Raw genomic sequence first — 20,664 nt, forward strand, 5'->3', positions numbered from 1 at the left:
CCATCCAGCATTGACCTGTGGACCTGGGGTAGGTCATATCTTCTGAATGATCAGGGCTGTTCAGCTTGTGTGTGTACTGGGAAAGGAGCCCTGGTTTAAATTCTGGGACTGTTCATTAGGTGGCGCTGCCCTCACCACCCTCACCCCAGCTTCTGTCAGGATGAGAACAAGAACCCCTTCTTCTTCCTCCTCAGCAGAGGCTTCTCAAACTTTGTTCTAGTTCTGTGGGCTGCACAGGTTCCATCCCTGCAGCACCTCAAAGCCTCACACATTTGGGAGACGCTGAAGTGATACCAGGGAGGCGGAGAGAGATGATCACAACAGCAAAGAGAATTTTCTTTTTGGCCGTTTTGCTTTTTGGGCCACACCCGGTGATGCTCAGGGGTTACTCCTGGCTATTCGCTCAGAAATCACTCCTGGCTTGGAGGACCATATAGGATGCCAGGGGAACAAACTGTGGTCTGTCCTAGCTCAGTTGCATGCAAGGCAAAAACCCTACTGCTTGCACCACCCCATCTAAAACACCTCTTGAAGAGTTATTATGGGGGGAAGAAGGAACAGAAGAAGGAAGACTATCAGTTGGTTGGTGGGAGAGAATCACAGAGCAGAGAATGGCAGAGGGCAGGGCCTGAGCTGCTGGCATGGGAAACTCCTACAGGGCCTAAACTCCCAAAGGGCCAGAGGTAGAGAGTCCTAGGGTTAGAAAAGAGAAGGTCCAGGTGCTGGAGCAGGATGACAGGGGCACTGATTTATTTTTTGGTCTTGTTTTGGGGCCACAACTAGAGGTACTGGGGCTATCCCTAATTCTGTTCTTGGAGATCACCTCTGGTGAACCTCGGACCACCATGTGGTGCCTGCATACAAGGCATGGCCTTAACTCACATACTATCTCTCTGGACTATTATTGTAGATTTAAATTTATTTATTTTTGAAAGTGGGTTACTTTAAAATAAAATAAGGGACCATATTCGTCAGTGCTCAGGGGCTATATCTAACTATGTGCTCAGAAGTGACCTCTGCTGTTCAGGGGACCATACGTGATACCAGGGGTTCAACCCAGATTGATGGGACATGAGGCAAGTTACCCCTGTACTAACTCTCTAGCCCAATGGGTCAATCTCAGGGACTTGAATGTCCACCAGCCTGCCCAGTCCCTAAGATGAGGGATCCCGGTGGGGTTCCCAGGCCCTTCTCCAACCACTGGACATAATTAACTTGCTCCAGCTCATACTAAAAAGTCAATTTTGGGGCTGGAGAGATAGCATGGAAGTAAGGTATTTGCCTTGCATGCAGAAGGTGGGTGGTTCGAATCCTGGCATCCCATATGGTCCCCTGAGTTTGCCAGGATCGATTTCTGAGTGTAGAGCCAGGAGTAACCCCTGAGTGCTGCCAGGTGTGACCCACAAACCAAAAATAAATAAACAAACAAACAAATAAATAAAATAAAGTCAATTCTGATACTTGAGAGATAGGAGACTGCATTTAAAAATATCAACATTTCCAGCTGTTCTTGTGGGTGTAACATCAGAAAAGCACAGAAGGAAGATGAGGAGAATGGGTTGCTGGGGCCCCTCAGTCACCCTCTTGGAGTTGCAGAGAACCAGGCAGTGACTTGCCCAAGGCCCCTCCACCGAGAGTAACATGAGAGGGAGAGGGTGAGAGTTCTGGGCCAGGGATGTGGCTCAGTGGAAGAGCACAGGCTTTGCACATTCAAGGCCCTAAATTTTGAACCCTGTGACCCCATAATGATGATAATAATAAAATCCAGATGAGGGAGCACATGCTATGATCCCTTGCACTGCATGTTTTCTCCAGCCCACACCCCCAACAGCATCCAGCTAGAAGTAGCCCCAGAGCATAAAGCTGGTATGGTCCCAAATAATAAAATTCAAAGCCTCTGAGCTGTTCTTTACTGTTTACTCTACCAATTCAAGTTTCTGACACCAACTGCCTATCTAGCCGCAGTGGTGGAGGAAAGCCCTCAGTCTTCACTAACTTCCTGTGTCAAAGTAGGATATTTTCAGGATATAAATTGAGAGAAGACTGGAGAGATAAGAAGAGGGATTAAAACCTTGTACACTGCAGAGCCCGGTTTGATCCTCAGAACTGCACAAGATCCCCTTGAGAACTAGAATAAGTGATTCTTGGGGCTGAAGTAGTGGTGTCCCATATGGTCCCCCAAGCCAGAAGCGATTTCTGAGTGCATAGCCAGGAGTAACCCCTGAGCATTACCGGGTGTGTCCCCCCAAAAGAGAGGCCCTGAGCATGACCAGTGTGCCCTCCCCCCCCCAAAAAAAAAGAAATCCCTTATGAAGCAAGAACAGGGCCAGTCCCCAAGCATTGGCCCTTGGTCAAGGATTCCATACTATCTGGTTTTCCATTTCTCTTTGTCTTGCTGATTTTCTTTAGAAAGGTTCATGGCAGAAACTTGTCTACTTGCTAGATGTGGAGTGCTATGTCTCACAGAACCAACCAGCTCCTGCCTCTCCTGCTGCAGCTCCCAAGTCCAATAAGGGATGGCAAGAACTCCTCAGAGTTCGGAGCAGGCTCCTCTACACCAGTTGGTAGATGAAGTGTGCCCAAGGACAGGGAATGCTGCCTTAGTGTGGAGATCTGCAGATCCAGGGCCTCTCCACCTCTTCTCATCCTTGGAGAAAGTGGTTGCATGAAAATCACATTCCATAGTGGTGCAGTCTAACATCTCTGGGCTTGTCCTGACTCACCATCTCTTCATGAGTCAACTTCTCCTCATCACGTGAGATCCCCTCCTCTCTTCTGAACGCCTGTGTCTCCAATTTCACCCATTGGCTCAAAGAATACAGGGTTGGGGCTGGAGTGATAGTACAGCAGGTAAGGTGCTTGCCTTGTACACAGCCAACCCACGTTTGATCCTTGGCATCCCACATGATCATCTCCCCCAAGCACTGCCAGGAATAATTCCTGAGCAAAGAGCCAGGGGTAAATGCTGAGCACTGCTGGGTGCGGGTATGATGTCCCCAAAGGATAAGGCACTACAATAGTATAGCAGGTAAGGCACTTGTCTTATGCATGGTCAATGTGATTACATCCTATGGTTTTTTTGGTTTTTTTTTTTGGGGGGGGGGCACACCTGGCATCGTTCAGGAGTTATTTCTGACTCTGTGCTCAGAAATCGCTCCTGGCAGGTTCTGGGGACCATATGGGATGCTGGGGATTGAACCCGGGTCCATCCTGAGCTAGCTTCGTGCAAAACAAACACACTACTGCTATAGCCCCATTCTTAGGAGTTTGATCTTCAGTCTTATATGAGGTTCCTGAACCTTGCCAGGAATGATACCTGAGTACAGAGTAAGGAGTACGCCCTGCGCACAGCCATGTGTGACACTCTCTCTCCTCACCCATGACACAGAAAAAGAGAATTCAGATGTCCAGCCTGTTCCTCATACTTTAGAAGGCTATCATGGAATTCCTCCAGACAATAGGATTCAATTGGAGCTTCTCTCCTATCAAGCTATCTCTTATTGCTTGACCTGCCAGAGACCCCGGAGAAGCGTAGGGGACCCCATCACTTGTCCTCCACGCACCCTTTGACCCACAGTGGCAGACTCAGTTCAGTGAGGGTCAGATCACCCCTTTTCCTAGTGGCCAGGCACCCACAGGTCTTCTCTCTGATGCTTGTCATGCCCAGGTTAGACGGCAGGGGGCGATACCACGCTATGCCCAAGGCCATCCAGGGGGCTTCTCCATGGTGTGGTTCTCTTGGTTCTCTTGAAAAGTCTGGGCTAAAGATTCTACCTGCCTAGGAAGGTAGATCCCCAAGATCTCCCCAAGATCACCCACACCTTCCCAGGCCTCTCTTTTCACTGTTCCTGTCTCCATCACCTTCTAGCTCTCACTGAGCCCGTCCTGAGAGCCACACCTTTCTGAGGAGGGAAGTGGGGGTCTAGTCTTAGTCCAGGGCCTGAGATGGGAAATTTGCCCCAGGAACCAAATGAAGAAGCAAGTCTCTGAGCCAACATCAGGGGTCACCTGTGCTACCCTACTGTGAAGTAGGGGAGGCCTTTCTCCCCACCCCTTAGTGACTGCCAGCAGAGCTTGAACCCCCTCAAACCTCTGTTCCATGCCCCAGTGAAGCCTTTCCCCTGTTTGCTTCCTGCACCTCCCCACATGGTGTTGGGGGTCGCCTGGAGTCCAGCTGGTGGCCAGCGCAGAGCCACCCCTTTTCTGGTCCTGCCCCTCCCCGTGACCCCAATCCTCCGCCAGCCACTCAAAGGCGCCTTGTTCTGCGTCCAGCCCCCAGACAAAAGTCCTTCTGTCTAAAAAGGCGGAATTGGGGGGAAGGGGCACCCCAAGGGGAACCATGTGGGGGACTGCACAGACCCCAGCCGGAAGGAATGTCAGGAGGAGGAGGGGCCACAGAGGGGACTGAGGATGGGAGGTTTGCACAGGGTTATAGCGTTATTAGGGTGGGGGACACCCCCTAAATTCCCAGGGCAGGGGCTGGAGCTCAAAGTCCTTAAGGTTGATCCATGATGTTGGTCTAAGACCCAGCAGCTCCCCCTTCCTCTCCACCCCTAGGCTTCCACCTTGGCCTCTGGGGTATCAACATCTTCTGCTCACCATGTCCAGAGACCCCGAGTCTCTGTAAGCCATGTCCTACCCAGGTCCACACGGACAGATACAGCAGAAAGTGGAGGCCTTTTCTCCTAGAGAGACACCAGCTCTCGCTAATGTTGACTGCACAGTTTTCTCCTGTCCCACCTCACTGGAGACCTCACAATAAGGAGATCCCAGAGGGGCTGGGGTGAGGCCCTGTCTCTTTAAGAGCAGGCCCAAGTAGAGGAGCCCCCAGCTTTAGGGAGTTTGCTCTCTACCTGCCCAGGTGTGCTCAGGGCGTGGCCCTGTACATAAAGGCAGGCTGGGGCCCAGCGGCCCACTCACTCCTGGAAAACCTCCTTGCAGCTCGGTGAGCCACAGAGGTGAGTGGCTGGGGACTCTCTGTCTGTCCCCCTGAACTATCTCTGCCCCTCTTCCCACTGCCCTGGAGTAGGCAGTGTAACCAGAGGGAGTCAGCTGTTAAAGGCTAACCTTCCTCCTTCCAGAATCTTCCCTAAAGGCAGTGCCCCTTCCCCCACTTCAAGCTCCTCTCAGTCTGGGTGAGTCACCAACTGAAGGAGGAAAAGGCCCCCCACCCCATGTCAGAATTGGGGACACCTGGAAATACATAGATCCAGATGGATTGGGGGGATCACAGGAGCAGGAGGCAGCCGGGTAGACTTGGTGTCAAAGGATTGACAGTATTTGGGTCCTGGGAATAAGAGGAAACAGGCTTCTGGGGAAGACGTGAAATGGGGAATTAGGAGACTAAAGGGGGGATCAAGGGGCAGAGGTGGGCAGTGTGAACAGTCATGGGGCTGTGCTGTGATTCAGAGCCAGGAAAAAGCAGACTGTTGCCTTGAGCCTGCACCCCAAGGAGAGCAGGTAAGGGTACAGCTGAAAGCTAGCTTGCAGTACCTAGACAGAGGCTGCAGGCCTGGGCTAAGGGGTCCATGAGGAAGACTGGGAGGGGGAACAGCAGCTCAGAGTGAGGTCAAGGGTGCTAGTTCTCAATGATTCCTCCATGAGCCCTGTTTCTCTCAGTGCCAAGTGAGCAAGATACAGGCGAGAGCTCTTCCTGTTTATCCTCCAGCCCCCCAGGACTCCTGTCCTGCCCACGTGGCCTCATCAGGACTGTGGGGTTCCAAAAGCCCCCAGACCTGCCCAGTGACAGGTCCTCTGCCTTCAGGGACTGTGCTCCCCGAGAACATGAGGCCAGCTTGTGGCCTTTGAAGGGAGACGCTGAGAAGTTCCAGATTCTGGGGCAGGTACAGGGAGCCGAGGAGCTCTGTGAGAATGTGTGGAAAACAAAGATGGGGTGCAGATTAGGCAGAGGGTAGATGGAACGCTCTCCCTGCTGCTGGCAGGAGGGGTGCAGGTGCGGGCATAGATCCTTTTAGCGTGAATGGCCTCGGCCCAGGTGGGGTGATTGAGGGTGCGGGGTACACCAGCTCTCACTGCCCAGCTGGCCACTGCCATGATGGCTGTTGGACAGGGCAGGGAGAGGACAGGGTGGCACAGAGGCCAGAGCAGGCAGAGGACAGGACTGTTCTCGATGCTAGCACCTGCAGGGAGCAGAGCTGCCTGGTGTTTGCTGCCGGGAGGAACTTGGAGAGGTGGGGCTGGGGGGCACAGAAGATGATGCAAAAGTAGAAGCCAGATCCCCTCACTCACCCAGATCTGATGGCTCCCCAGTGCCAACCTAGGCTTCTAGTCCCGACCTGCACAGTGCAGGGTGGAAGCCAGGGCTTGGCCCTGTTCTGCTAAGTCTGGACAGGCCTTGCAGACCTGGCAGGCCATGAACTGTTGAGGAGAGACACCCCTAGGCCTCTGGGCCTCCTGAAGAACCCCTCCTATTGTATGGGATTTTCAACACCCCAATATATATATATATATATATATATATATATATATATATATATATATCTATATATATATATATATATATATATTTTTTTTTTTTTTTGGTTTTTGGGCCACACCTGGTGCTGCTCAGGGGTTATTCCTGGCTATGCACTCAGAAATTGCTCCTGGCTTGGGGGACAATATGGGACAATGAGGGATCAAACTCGTGCAAAGCAGACTCCTTACCACTTGTGCCACTGCTCTGGCCTCCCAATATCCCACTTTCAAAGCACCCAAGGCCTTGAGAGGCCTGAGTTAGGAGCAGATGCTGGAGAACCAGGGTTGCTGCCATGGCAACTTGCTGGCAAGGTGACCTTGGGCACCTACTTTGACCTCTCTGAGCCTCATTTTCCCCACCCATGGGGTGTCCTTCTTGGTGTCCTGCCTGGGAGATCCACAGGTATCTCGTGAGTGTGGGACTCCTACATCAATCTCCCACCCCCCCCTCCACTTTTCCCATCTCCCCCTTTCTTCACCTATCCTGGGGAGGGCCAGGTCTAGGGTGGGGTGGGAGTGGGAGGAAACTGGCAGCCTTGGCCTCCTTCCCTCTCTGCTACAGCGGTGCCTCCCTTGCCTCCAGGCCACGCTCCAACATGCAAGAGGTGGCACTGAGCCTGTTGGTGCTCATGGCAGGTGAGTGTTACCCCCAAACCTCCAGCCTCCTGTAGTCTCCTTCTAAGTGGCGGTTAGGCCTGATAGGGCTCCCCACCAACCCTGTTTGCTTCTTCCTTGTATGGTGGTGAGTGCCAGAGTGTCACCAATGTCTACCCCCACACCAGCCAGTCCCCTTGCGGACCTCAGGAGAAGGTGGGGTCCTGGCACTTCACTCCTCCCTCAGCCTCCATGGAAGTGAAGGTGCTGAGGAAGCAATTTAGGGGAGCCCCTTGCCTCAGGTCTCCTCACCTGTCAAGTGAGGGCCAGAATAGCACCCCTGGGTACAGTCACTATGTGTGTTAAATAAGTCTGCAGTGGAAAAGCTTTTAGAACCGTACCTGAGTAAGAGTGCTGCGCTCACGCTTGACATTTAATTAAAAATTATTAATCTCCCTTGAACCGGGAAAGATCAGAGCTTAGGCCCCATAGCTGAGAGACAGCCCAGGCTTCCAGCCAGGCTTTAACCCTCGTCCTTGGCAATCGTTTCTTCGCGTTGCTGGGATTCCTTCTGTATGGCCTGGGTATCAAGTCACAATGCACCTCTAGTCTGCTGTGTTGATAATTAGGAAGCTGGCTACAAGGGGACAGGTGGGGTGTAGCCACCAGGTCCCTAGAAATATTGGAAAACAGTGGCCCGAAAGCACCCAAACTGAAACCAATTCCAGATGGTACAATGCTGGCCTGTTTTCAAGGTATGGGGCTGGAGGGTGCAAGTGGCAGCAACCCCACTGGGTGTCCCAGACTGACAGGAGTGAGCAACACTGCCAGGAACCTCATGGGGTGGCCGAGGCTGTGTGCCCTTGTCTGCCACCCCAATCCTCTCTCCCCATTTCTCCCTACCAGTTCTGCCTGCCCTGAAGGCCAATGAAATTGAAGGTGAGTGGATTAGACACCCCTGAACCCTTCCACGCCCCACCCCTGCCTCCAAGCTGTTGTTCCTTTCTGACTCATGTTCTTCTTTTCTTTGTGACAGATAAAAACAGTCCTTTCTACTATGGTAAGAGCCGCCTCCACCCCCTTTTCTTGCCTTGGTGACCATGGGGTCCAAAGTCCAAGCAGGGTTGACTGATAAAGGGAGGGACTATATGAGGTATTCAGCAGTTGAAGCTCTCTAAAGAGAGAGAGAGACAGAGAGAGAAGAGAGAAAAAGAGAGAGAGAGAGGTACATCCGGGTCTTCAGAAATATTCTAGTCCAGCCAGGAAGTCACAGCAGCTTGTCAGAGCTGTTGCCATGGTTCGTGCCAGGGTCAACATAGAAAGTTTCTCTGAGGACAGGAGCTATTTGGGCCCCAATCCTCCTACAGCCCTAGGTTCTACACACTCTGCCCCTCCCCGGTTCCTCAGCACCCTGGTCTCGCTAAGGCCTCAGGATCCTGGCACCTTCTGATCCCTCTGCTGCCCTCACTGCTCCACACAGCCTCTCCTCCCACCTCACCCTCTGCCCCTTCCTTGAATTAGCTCCTCACACCCTGCCCCAGAGCCTTTACTCTCCATCTGCCCTTCGGTTAAGAGTAGAGGTGGCGGGAGTCATAGTACAGTGGGGAGGGACATTTGCCTTGCTCATAGCTGACCTGGGTCACACACACACACACACACACACACACACACACACACACACACACACACACACACACACACACACACACACACACATATTCCTGAGTACAGAGCCAGGAACAATCCTTGAGAACAGCCAGATGGGAAGGACATTTACACACACACACACACACACACACACACACACAGAGAGAGAGAGAGAGAGAGAGAGAGAGAGAGAGAGAGAGAGAGAGAGAGAGAGAGAGAGAGAGAGAGAGAGAGTAATTCCTGAGTACAGAGCCAGAAACAATCCCTGAGAACAGCCAGATGTTACCCAAAACCCAACCTCTTCTAAAAGTCTCATTTGTGGACTAGAAAGTCAGTGCAAATGCACCTGGGAATCCTCTCCTTACAGTCCCCACTGGGTGGCACTGAGGGTCTCTGGCTTTCTTTCTAGACTGGCACAGCCTTCGGGTCGGTGGTCTCATTTGTGCTGGGGTCCTGTGTGCCATGGGCATCATCATCCTCCTGAGTGAGTGGAAGGGCAGGAAGGGTGAGGTAGGGTGGGATCAGCTGGGCAGGACTGGGGCTGCCCCTGACCTTTCCTCTTTGCTCCCATAGGTGGGAAATGCAAATGCAAATTCAACCAGCAGCACAGGTAAAGGAGATCTTGGCAGGGCAGGGAGAGATCTGGGACACCAAGCCAGAGGCTTGGGTGGGTTGAGATTGAGAGGAGGGGAGAAAAATTCTGCTACCATGAGCCCCAGGTTCACTCCTCAGAGCTGATCATCCAGAGAGCCCCAATTCCTGGACTCCTTTGGTCCCTGGGAAGGTACAATCCTTTCTAGCATGAAAAAGGAGCCAAGAAGCTTTGCCAGGGCAGCTAAGACTCCTCTAACCTAAGGAGTGGGTTAAGGGTGGGTACAGCCAGGGCAGCTGAGACTCCTCTGGCCTTCAGAGAATGGGTGGCACATCTCACTCCTCTGTTTCCCCAGCCACTGTCCCGGGGAAGCCCCTCCGCTCATCACTCCAGGTAAGAGGTGGCAGAGTGGGTCCAAGGGGGACACGAATATGACATGTAGTGTGTGTGTATTATATATCTGATATCTGATGTGGCGTGTCTAGAATGGTGAGTTTGGTACATGCTGTGGATGTGGTACATTTGGAGGTATGGTTGTGCCTGTGGGGTTTGCGGTGTGTACTTGGTGAGTGTGGTGTGGTTGTGCGACTGTGTACCTGGGTGTAGTATGTACGTTGGTGTGGTGGCTGTGAATGCCACATTCTCTGGTGTATAAGCGGTGCATGTAGTATTTATCTGTGATATGTGTATAGTGTGCGTGTGTGTGGCTTGTGGTTTGTGTGAGGCACGGATGTAGCATATCCATCTATGTGCTGAGCACGGGGTGGTGTGGGAGTGCCTATGTGTGCACACTTATGCCCGAGGCCCACTCTTAACAAGCCCATCTGTCTGCAGGCTCTGCCCATAACTGCTGAGATGAAACCAGGTCACCACATGGAGCTTCTTTCCTGTCCCAGGCCTGATACCTCAGGATTTCTCCTTCTCTCCAGATTGCCCAGTGAGGTCCTCACTTGTCTGTCATTGGAGGTTGCCCTTCTGTTTTATTTTTAACCTCAAATGGCCTTGCCTCTTTCCCAAACAGTCCCAGGCTAGGACCAGGGTGTGGGGTAGAAGCAATGACTGCACTGAGGCAGCCACAGTAACTGAATCTGTGTTGGCAGCTGAATCTCTGTTGGCACCTGTGGTCTCCCCCCCACCCCCAATCTTCTTCTCTCTTGACTTGGTATGTGCCGTGAGGTCCTCCTTTTACCTCCATGTCACAGAGGCCACCAATGAATTAAATTTAAACTTGTGTAACAGCGCGTGGGAGACACTTCTGCGAGTGAAGGCTGGGACCTGGTGGAACGCTGGGCCACTGAGGCCTATTTAGGAAATCTAAAAACTGGGGTATTCCTACCATGACTTGGGAACCCAGCTAGTTTATGGGTATAATCTATACTGTATTATATATAGTGTGGTTCCTTAAGCCCTTCCAGTAGTGATCTCTGAGCCAGGAACAAGCCCTGAGTATCACTGGGTGTGGCCCCCAAATGAAGCAAAACAAAAACCCAAATGTCCCTGTGAGACCCTATAAATAAGCAGCCTCAGACTTCCTTGATACTTTCCCAGGACTTCATATGGCCTCCCAAGTGTCCCCATGAGTCACTCCATAAAAATGCCCAAAAACCCTTCAAAATATCTCTATAATGCTGAGACAATCCTAAGAAGAGAGTCACAGAAATTTGTGTCCTAGGGCAGGAGAGATAGTACTGAGTTTGATCCCCAGCATCTCATATGGCCCCCTGGTCACCACCAGGAATGATTCCTGAGTGCAGAGTCATGAGGGCAAACTAAGCCTTGAGCAGTGCTGTGTGTATACCCCTAAAAGACCCCAAAACCAACAAAAAAGAAATGTGTCCTGTCCCTTAATAATGTCTGTATGTGTCTGAAACTTCCTGTTAGGCACCTCATAATCTCGAGCCCACACTCCTGAGACCTCCTCGAATATATACTGTGTACCTCAGGATCTCCCGCCAACTCACGTCACTGTACCCCCAGTAAGACACACGTCCCAATGATCCGACAGAAACGGTTTATTTATCGAACTCAAACACTCTCAGTCCTCGACCCAGTCATCATGAGGATAGGGCTGGGTACCCCAGCTCCCCCCAACACACACACTTCCCTTGCCTAGTTCCTTGCACAGCTCTTGATGGAAGAATCAGTCCAGCTGCTTTAGCAGCAGGCACGCATGTGCAAAAAGCATCTTCCCTGCCTGCCCACTGGGAAACAGTCCCAGACATGGGTGACATCATGGAGGCGGGCACTGAAGGTGATTGGTCGGGTTGGAGCAAGGACTAATCTGCTCGGTATTTTCACTTGCAACCAGTTGAGATGGATCTGGGCTGGGTGGGTGGTGGGGTGATGCTGGTGCCAGAAAGTAGGTTGAGAGGGGGATCTTCCAGACCACCGTGACTTGTGTATCTGGGCACTGGGTAGAGCCCAGCCTGAGTCACACTTGGGGGGGACATTTGCTCCAGCCAAGATATTGCCTAAGACCGGAAGGAACGTACTTGCCTGGGGTTTATCCGGTGGTATCACCCGCACTGGATCAGGTTGCAGTTAAGGAGGCAGCTAGAGACCCAGAACACCCCCTGGCAGCCTCCATCAGCCCCTTGCCAGCTCTGCCTGGGGTCCCTGTAGGTCTCAGGCACTGAGATCTAACTCGTGGTGCTGGTAGATTTGAGTCGGACCCTTGAAGCAAGCAGCAAAGAGGAAGCGTCTGCCTGCCACCGTGATGTGGGCAAAAGCGCGTGGGGCCACCAAGGCCGGCGGCCCCAGCTCCTGCAGTGGTTCTAGGAGGCCCTTGTCAGGCTCGAGGCGATAGACCCGGCTGAAGGCAAAGTCACTGCCCAGGATAGCCAGCTGGTCCCTGGTGATGAGCAGTGGCTGGAAGACGTGGGTGCCTCGGGAGCGAAGTTGCTGCAGCAGGCGGAACATGGAGCCATCCCAGCGCATGACCTGCAAAGTGCCACTGTTCAGCTGGGGCCAAGGGAAGCCGCTATGGGCTTTAGGGAACTTGTAGTGGCTTCGAACTGCAGCTCATAAGGCCCCAAACAGCAGAGGTTTTTTTGTTTGTTTTTGTTTTTGAGCCAAACCCAGTGGCACAGAGTTACTCCTGGCTCTGCACTCAGGAATCTGGAGTGATAGATAGATAGATAGATGCTAGATAGATAGATAGATAGATAGATAGATAGATAGATAGATAGATAGAACCCAGGTCAGCCACCTGCAAGGCAAACATCCTACCTACTATCACTCCGGCCCCTGCTTTAGCTTTTTTTTTTTTTTTTTTTTACCATCATAAACGCCAGTTCTCAGCAGGTCACAAACTTGGAAACATTTTGGCCCTCCTTTCTTTCTTACACCCCAGGTGTAACGCTAGCTCAGCCTCTGGAAGTAAGCCTTCACCCCACCTCTGGCCACATTCTGGCTCAGTGTCCTCCCCCTGGAGCCTGTCTGTTCCTGCCCCCAACCCTCCCAGACATGCTGTAAACCCCTAAGTCAGTGGTTCCTCACATACACACATATACCTCCCTCAGGAAAGTGGCATTGGGGTAGAAGTAAGCAGTACCAGAACTGGTCTAGAGCCAGAATCTGGGAGCCAGTGTCAGCATTGGGAGACAGGGAATGAGTTAGGGTCCACCTGCTGCTCGTGGGGTCACAGTGCAAAGAGCAGCACATGAAGTAGGGCTTAGGCTAGTGGGGTCTGCGTGGAAGGGGCATCCCCAAGGGCGATTCACTGTGCTGCCATATCTGTCTGTTCAGGGCTCAGCCTCACCATAGAGTCCCCGATGTATCGTGTCAGACACAGGAACACTTCCCCAGCCGCCTGGAAGTGGTGGGTGGCATAGACGTCCTCGGCCTCAGGGATGTCTGTCCTCCTCTCGAAGCGGCCATCCACCCATTGGAAGAGCACGGGGCGCTGCGAGGCGGATGCCAGCAGCAGGTGGGGTCGGCCATTGAGCTCCAGGGCCTCAGCGTCTGTGTCCCGGTGCCAGGCATGCAGGCTCTGACGCGGGTAGAAGCCTGACCCCTCCTGGCACAGCAGCGTGGTGCTGCCCGCCTTGGACGCATCGGCCACCACGAAACATGGCTGCCCATCCAGCCACAGCAATTCGGCATCATTGGGCCGCAGCAGCTGTCGAGGGGCCAGGGTCTGCGTGGCAGCCAGGCGTAGGCTGGGGTTAGGTCGTGTCCATAGCTGCGAGCCCCCCCACAGGCGGGCAGCCAGCACAAAGAGACTCGGACCCAGCACCAGGGGCTGGCAGGACACCACTGAAGGTGCTGTGGAGAGACCAAGATAGGAGGGCAGGTCAGGGCAGAGGTCCTTCCCGGGGGCTGGCTGGGGGTACGGGGACAGGAACAAAAGGGGGCTCACCTGCCAGCTCTTCTTCAGGCCTGAAGCGCTGCAGGCTGTAGTCCCAGGAGAGGATCAGGCAGCGGCCGGCAAAAGGCTGGGCCAGGACCATGTAGGGTTCCCCCTGGTAGGAGAAAGACTCCACATCCAGCGCTGACTCCCCGACAGTTTGGAACCAGGACAGCTCTGGGGTGGCAGGAGAGAGTCAGGCAAGCCAGGGGGACCCCAGCCTCCTACACCTCCACCCCCATGCCCCAAGTCTTGGTCTGCAAGTCTGTGAAAGGTCCTGAATCTTGGCTTCACTTCCTTTCTTCTCCCCACAGTACCTGTTTATTGACAGCAGCCATGAGTCTCTCTCCCTGCCTAGCATCCCTTGTTGCAGGACTGCCCTAAACAGATGAGGAAACTAAGGCAGAGTGGCAGTAGGAATCCTCCCTGCTGGAGGAAAATTTCCAGCAGGAATTTTCCACACAGGACCAGAAGGTTGGGCACAGAGACGCCCAACTCCAAATCACATTACCTAGGTCAGGGGTGGCCGTGTACAGTCTGAGTTCCAAGGCGGTGCCATCATATTCTGCTCCCAGGACACTTGCCTGTCCTGGTGGGAACCTCTCTGGCCACCCTGTTCTCCCTTCCAAACATCACCTAAACCTAGGCCACCACTCCTTCCTCTTCCACACCACTCAGAGAAGGGCCACCTGCCCTTTCTCCTTCCTGGCAGCCACACCTCTTGGGGATAGCCTCTTTGCTTTTTGGGGAAGGTGCCTTAAGGTCACCAGCATGGTGGAGGCAGCTGGGGCACTGGTTTGACTTTTTTTTTTGCAGATGGCTGAGATAAAGTTAGACCCAGACCATCAAAAAGGTCACCAAAGTTCCAAGGAAGAAAACTTTGAGAAATGCCACCCAGCCATATCTCCCTGGTACTCACACCCCACTGCTATTCCCATCCTCAGCACTCAGGCCCAGCCATCTTCCACCTGGCCTGAGTGACACCATCTACCAAGCCAGCCCTGCCTTTCTGTGACCCTTCAATGGACTTCTCTGAGTGGCTGCCACACCACAACTAGGGGGATTGCACAAAGCACATCCATGATCCTTTAGCTGGCTTTGTCCAGTCCAGATCTGGCACCTCTTCAGAGAATAATCAGGGTTCTGCCTGGCCTCTACCACACTGCCTGCCTATCTCTTCAATGGCCACCTCCTCCAGCACAGAGTGGGCCCCAAGGATGACTGGCAGAGAGGGCACCCTCTGTTGAATGCCCTGGTCTAGATTCTGCACCAGCCACTGACAACTGAGCCGGTGATGACAAGGATAAGGATGGCGGTGCATGCTCTATGAGCTGTCTTGACCCTCCTGACACTGTCTCCTGCTGCTGTCTGGGCCATTGTTCCCTTCTGCCCTCTGGACTATGAGATCTGTGGGGGTGAGATCACAGCTGCCTGTGCACAGTTCTACCAAAATACACTGATGGAGACATCAAATGCAGGAAGAACAGACATTAAACAGACTCAGCTTGGGCCACAGTGAGTGTGAGAGTGGCTGAGGGTCTCGCCTCCTCGTGGACATGTCTTATCATGGTTTATTGTACCCATTTTAGAGGTGAGAAAACAGGCTCAGGGTGGTGCTGCTGGCTCAGGTTCTCAGAGCCCAGAGGAGGCAGATTGGGGTGCTGAGGAGACCTCTCAGGGCTGGCCTGCTCCCCCTGATCTCTCACCTTCTAAGCATCCCTGTTGGGTTAACTGGGCTCCATCCTATTCAGGATATGTTTATTACTCATTGGTCGGAAGTACCTTCCCATAGAAGTATCCTTTGGATTGGTGCCTTAGACCACCCGTTTTCCACCTCAGGGGGTGGTCTGGAGCTTGCTAATAAAGTCCCCTGGGTCTCAAGAGAAGACCGCTGGCAGCTTTGGTTTTCCACCACTGATCTCTTATTTTTTTATTTTTTGGTTTTGGGGCCATACCCGGTCACTCTCAGGGATTACTCCTGGCTCTGCTCTCAGAAATTGATCCTGGCAGGCTTAGAAGACCCTATAGGATGCCAGGAATTGAACCCAGGTCTGTCCCGGGTTGGCTGCGTGCAAGGTAAAATGCCATACCACTGTGCTATCACTCCAGCTCTCACTGAGAACTTCTAGGAGCTAGGAGCTTTCATGTAGAAATTCCTGAACTTGTTTTATCCCCTTAACCAAGTGTGGATTATTTCCATGTCAGCATTTGCTTCCGGACCCGTGTCTCCTCAATGCCCTAGCTTTGAGGCATGAGGCATGATGCTTCCCCTTCACATCCCCATCCCTCCCCTCCCACCAGGAGAACCCCCACCTATAGCTCTGCACTTGAATATCTTGGGATCCAGGTGGCGAAGCTGCATGTGGGTCAGGGTGGCTGGGCCGGCACAGGTCCCTGTGCCCACGCTGGCATTCACGGTGGGCAGCCACTGCAGCAGCCAGAGCACACGACAGTCACACTGGAATGGGTTTCCTCGGAGGTCCCTGGGACAAGAGGCCGAGAGGGGCTGTGTGACCCGGCTTCCAGCCCCTAGCAGGTCACACTCTTGCCACAACGTTTCTTGTCCAGAACGGGGTTCCAGGGTGGATGGAAAACATGTGAGACTCATGGGGCCATGTCATAGTGGACACTGCTGTCTCTCCCCTTGCAACTGTTTCCAAGCCCCTGCCCTCCACCCCGCACATACCCCCCAAAGCCTCACACGTGAGTCAGGGTCTCCAGGCCTCGGAACAGGAACCGGGGGAGACTCTCGAGGTGGTTATTGGCCAGACTCCTGTGGGGAGAGAAAAAGCATCAGCCCCTTCACGGACAGCTGCACTCCTGGGCCTTGGGGTGCGGGTGCCTGCTGGGGGTCTGGGGTGGGAGGCCGTCGAGGCACGCACAGGTGTGTGAGGGAGCGAAGTCCACGGAGGGCGTTCTTAGAGATGGAGCCGATCTTATTGTCCTCGATGAAGCTGTGGAGGAAAAGGGGCAGTGAGAATGGTCCTTTAGACTGGAGGGAACTTACCACAGAAGTCATAAGCTATTGGGGCTCGCTAAATGCCTCCCTCCAGCATCCACTCTCAGACCAGTGAAAGGAACCTTAGAATCCTCTCCTTTTAGGGCCTGAGTGATAGCATAGCGGTAGGGCATTTGCCTTGCACACGGCCAACTCCAGATGGTCTTCAGTTAGATTCCTAGCATCCCATATGGTCCCCCAAGCTTGCTATAAGTGACTTCTGAGTGCAGAGCCAGGAGTAACCCCCTAGCGCTGCCGGGTGTGACCCAAAAACAAAACAAAAAATCCTCTCCTTTCCAGTATGCTTTCTATGTCTCCAGCCACGGGAGCCACGACTACAGTCACCCTCACCATGGTCATTGCCACTGCCATCAGCACCTTTGATACCTCTCCACAAGCACCCTCTGAGCAGCTTCTCAACATCAGCGACACCATGTGCTCCACTGCCAACACCCATTACACTGCTGTTGTCATCACCCACCCCAGCAATACCAATATATGTCACAGGTGACATAGCCCTCATGGCCAACGCCACCAATACCCACTGCCACCCTTATCACAGGCAGTGGCGCCTGCATACCACCTTTAGTGCCTGCTCTTACCTCATGTGACCTCAGTTTCCTTCTGCAGTGCCACCCACCAGCACTGGCAAGCTCAGTACTGGTACCCACACTCATCACCATGAGTAACGTTATCCCAACTTTACCAACACCCACATTATCTCTGGCAGTGACAGCCATTCCCACTGCACACTAGAGCATTATAAGCACTAACACACGTTCTATTTACTCTCTTTTGGGGGGGGGCACACCTGAGCTCTGAGCTCAGAAATCTCTCCTTGGGGCCGGAGAGATAGCAATGGAGGTAAGGCGTTTGCCTTTCATGCAGAAGGTCCTCGGTTCAAATCCCGGTGTCCCATATGGTCCCCCTTGCCTGCCAGGAGCAATTTCTGAGCATGGAGCCAGGAATAACCCCTGAGCACTGCCAGGTGTGACCCAAAAACCACAAAAAAAAAAAAAAGAAAGAAAAAAAAAGAAATCTCTCCTTGCAGGCTTGGTGGACTATATGGGATGACAGGACTCAAACCTGGGCCACCTACATGCAAGACTAACAAACACCCTCCCCACTGTGCTATTGCTCAAGCCCCTCAAGCTTTATTCTCTGCAGCACCAATAGCACTGTCACTGTATTGATCAATATTCCTGACTGTTGTTCTGAATATTGCCAGCCCTGCCCACGCATTAGTAATGGGACCAATGCCACCACGGCCATCAACACCTATAGCATAACCTGGGCAGTATCACCACTGATCTCACAGTTGTTCATTGAAAACATTTCTGTCTCTGCAGCTGCCATGATAATACAGCAAGTAGGACCCTGGCCTTGCATGCAGCCAACCCAGGTTTGAACCCTGCCACCCAATACAGTCCCCTGAATAATCTGAGTGCAGAGCCAGGTTACTAAGTCCTAAACACTGCCAAGTGTAGCCGTAAAACTAAAGCCAATAAACAAACAACAATTTCTCTCTTTGCACCTGCCCATTGGCTCCACAGTTTAGGCAAGCTAAAAGCCCTCTGGGGTTTCTGACCCCAGCCCCTTTGTGGCCCCTTGAGGTGAGCATCTGGCAGGGGGCAAAGGGAGAGCAGGATGCAAACAGGAATCCAGGTCCTAGCTAGGATGAGACGTCTTGTCCCACCAGGAGACTCTGGTCCTGCTATTAATCCCTACTTGGACCTATTCAGGGATCCACAGAGGGTCCCCTCTTTCCCCTCTGAGGACCCCAATTCCTGCCCCAGGACCCCCAGATCCTGGCCTCACTCACAGGTACTGCAGGTGAGACAGGCCAGCAAAAGCATCGTCCTCGATCACGGAGAAGGAGTTGGAGGTGAAGAGGCTGGGAGAAAGTGAGGAGGAGATACCTGAGTCCCATCCTGTCTGATGTGGACATTGGCTTTGCACCTCCAACCAGCCTAGGGCGCTGGGGCTCCCAGCCATTGGTCCCAGGTGCTAGTGCAGGTGCTATGCTCATGTATTCCCCATCCCTCTCTCCCTCTGCTCCCAGGACCCCACTCACAGCAGGTGCAGCGAGGGCACCCTCAGGAAGCTGCCGGCCTTCAGCTGGGACACTCCAGTCCTGACTAGAGAGCTGGAGACACACAGGGGAGGGTGGCTGGGGGCAAGTTATTCCCATACACCAGACCCACGCCCAAGGCCATTTCTCCCCATCCCCCAACCCTGGGAGAGACAGGTCCTTGCTGTCCACCTAGCAAGGACCCCGACATCATTCAGCCCCCACCCCTCACACCCTTTCAAATCTCAGAGCTCCCAGCATCCTTTGCTACCCACCTCCCCAGCTCCTGAAAGCCCTTGCCCTCTCCCAGTCCTGGGGGTCCTGGACTGCCCACCCCTCCCCAGGCCCTGGGAGGGCCTGACACTCACAGTGACAGCAGAGTCGGGGAGAAGCTCTCTGGCAGTTCTGGGGAACCCTCACAAAGAGCACTGTCCTTGGAGCAGGAGCAGCTCAGAGGACACTTGCCCTTTGGGGGTCTCCAGGCTTCCACCCCTGCCAGCAGCAGCAGCAAGAGCAGCAGAATGCCCGCCCCTCCCATACCCCCACACCCCCACCGAGGCTCACCCGCTCCGTTCTGCCCACCCAGTTCGGCAACCTGCTGCCGCTACATGGCCCATGCCAGGCAGCACTCCATCCCGCCAGCTGGCATGCGCCCCCCAGTCTTTCCCCTCCTCTCAGCTCCCTTTCAGCCAGGCCTTTCGCTTGGTGTCTGGTTCGAGTTCTCGGTGGCTGTGTCCTGCTCCCTGTCACCGTGACCCTCTCGTCTCCTCTCTCCCACTCTCTGCGCCTGTCTTTGTCTCTCTCTCCCGGGCTGCCAGCCTTGTTCACTGTGCCCCTCTGCCTGTGTCTCCCTCTGTCTTTATTTCTTGCCTCCTTAACCCCCCCCCAAGCTTCTTGTCAATTTTTCCCCCTCCTCCCACGCCCCTTTTCCCTGGAGGTTTGGGAAAAGGGGCTCTCTGGCCACCAGCTGGGCCCAGGAACAGGGTCAGAAGGAGGAGGGGGTCAAAGGCCATAAGAAGAGTATCCTGAGCAGGGAACCAGAGGCCCACATGGGAGGGAATGGGCCGCCCCCCCAGGGCCTCCCAGTGGACCCCCTCCTTCCATTGCCCACTCCACCCCATTCACCCCTTCCTAGGATGTCACTAGGGTGGGGACTGGATGACTCTGCAGGCAGAAGGACAGGAGGGGGAAGGGGAGAAGAGACCACGGGTGGGGGGAAATCTGGGGCCTATCTGGCCACTCCCTAGCTGGCCCCCTTGTCTCCCCCCGAATCCAGGAGGGTGTGGTGGGTGGGCAGTGACTCAGGCTCAGTGGGGACAAGCTCAGATCCAGCTGCCCCCTCTGGTGGCCGCACTCTGCATGGCAGCCCTGCCCCAAAACTCACACCCTCCTCTGCTAGCTGGGAAGTTAACCCTTTGCATGCCCCCCTATTTACTGGTTTAGGGAGTCCCCCCAAGATGGTGGGGTACCACCCCCTGCGCCAGTGGCGGCTCTGCTAGAACAACACGGTCCTAGAATCGGTGCAATTGATGAGCTCATTCTGACCTCACCCCAGCCCAGCCCCCTGGGGGCTGGTGTCCTACTACAGCTAATTTACAGGAGGGATAAAAGAGCAAAGGTCAAGTAATTTGAGGTCCCCGTTATGCATCGAGGCAGAGCCAGGACTCCAGTTTTAGGACCTCTCTCTGATTTCGTGTTTTCTCGCTGGAGATCTGAAGCCACGGGTATTGATCCTTTTCCTTTGGATTAAGAGTTTGGCAACTTTGGATGGATACTGACCATGAAATAAGATAAAACCAAGTGAAACGCTACCCACCCCACGGCACTCCTGCCAGACACACACACGCTGCTGAAATAGTAGCATCAGACATGCCGAAGGCCAGCCTCTACTCAGATCTCATCACAACCCCACAAGAGAAATGGAGTTACTGATCTCC

The 20,664-nt window shown here is 53.6% G+C and overlaps 2 protein-coding genes across 2 annotated transcripts; one reads left to right on the top strand and one right to left on the bottom strand.

The window, feature by feature from the left end:
• Positions 1 to 7,073: 7,073 nt before the first annotated feature.
• Positions 7,074 to 10,548, top strand: LOC126027686 (FXYD domain-containing ion transport regulator 3-like). Its single transcript, XM_049786691.1, has 7 exons — positions 7,074 to 7,113; positions 7,978 to 8,010; positions 8,108 to 8,131; positions 9,128 to 9,202; positions 9,292 to 9,328; positions 9,666 to 9,703; positions 10,145 to 10,548. Exons 1-7 carry the CDS (start codon positions 7,074 to 7,076, stop codon positions 10,162 to 10,164), a joined length of 267 nt encoding a protein of 88 aa, XP_049642648.1. The 3' UTR covers positions 10,165 to 10,548.
• A 756-nt stretch (positions 10,549 to 11,304) lies between these two features.
• Positions 11,305 to 19,280, bottom strand: LGI4 (leucine rich repeat LGI family member 4). Its single transcript, XM_049786601.1, has 9 exons — positions 19,096 to 19,280; positions 18,731 to 18,802; positions 18,479 to 18,550; positions 16,541 to 16,612; positions 16,360 to 16,431; positions 15,972 to 16,141; positions 13,671 to 13,835; positions 13,071 to 13,576; positions 11,305 to 12,250 (listed from the first exon to the last, which is right to left on the bottom strand). The coding sequence occupies exons 1-9, from the start codon at positions 19,263 to 19,265 to the stop codon at positions 11,936 to 11,938; spliced, it is 1,614 nt and encodes a 537-aa protein (XP_049642558.1). The 5' UTR covers positions 19,266 to 19,280; the 3' UTR covers positions 11,305 to 11,935.
• Between the last annotated feature and the right edge of the window lie 1,384 nt (positions 19,281 to 20,664).

Source organism: Suncus etruscus, chromosome 14 (assembly GCF_024139225.1).
Source record: "Suncus etruscus isolate mSunEtr1 chromosome 14, mSunEtr1.pri.cur, whole genome shotgun sequence".
NCBI classification, from domain to species: Eukaryota; Metazoa; Chordata; class Mammalia; order Eulipotyphla; family Soricidae; genus Suncus; species Suncus etruscus.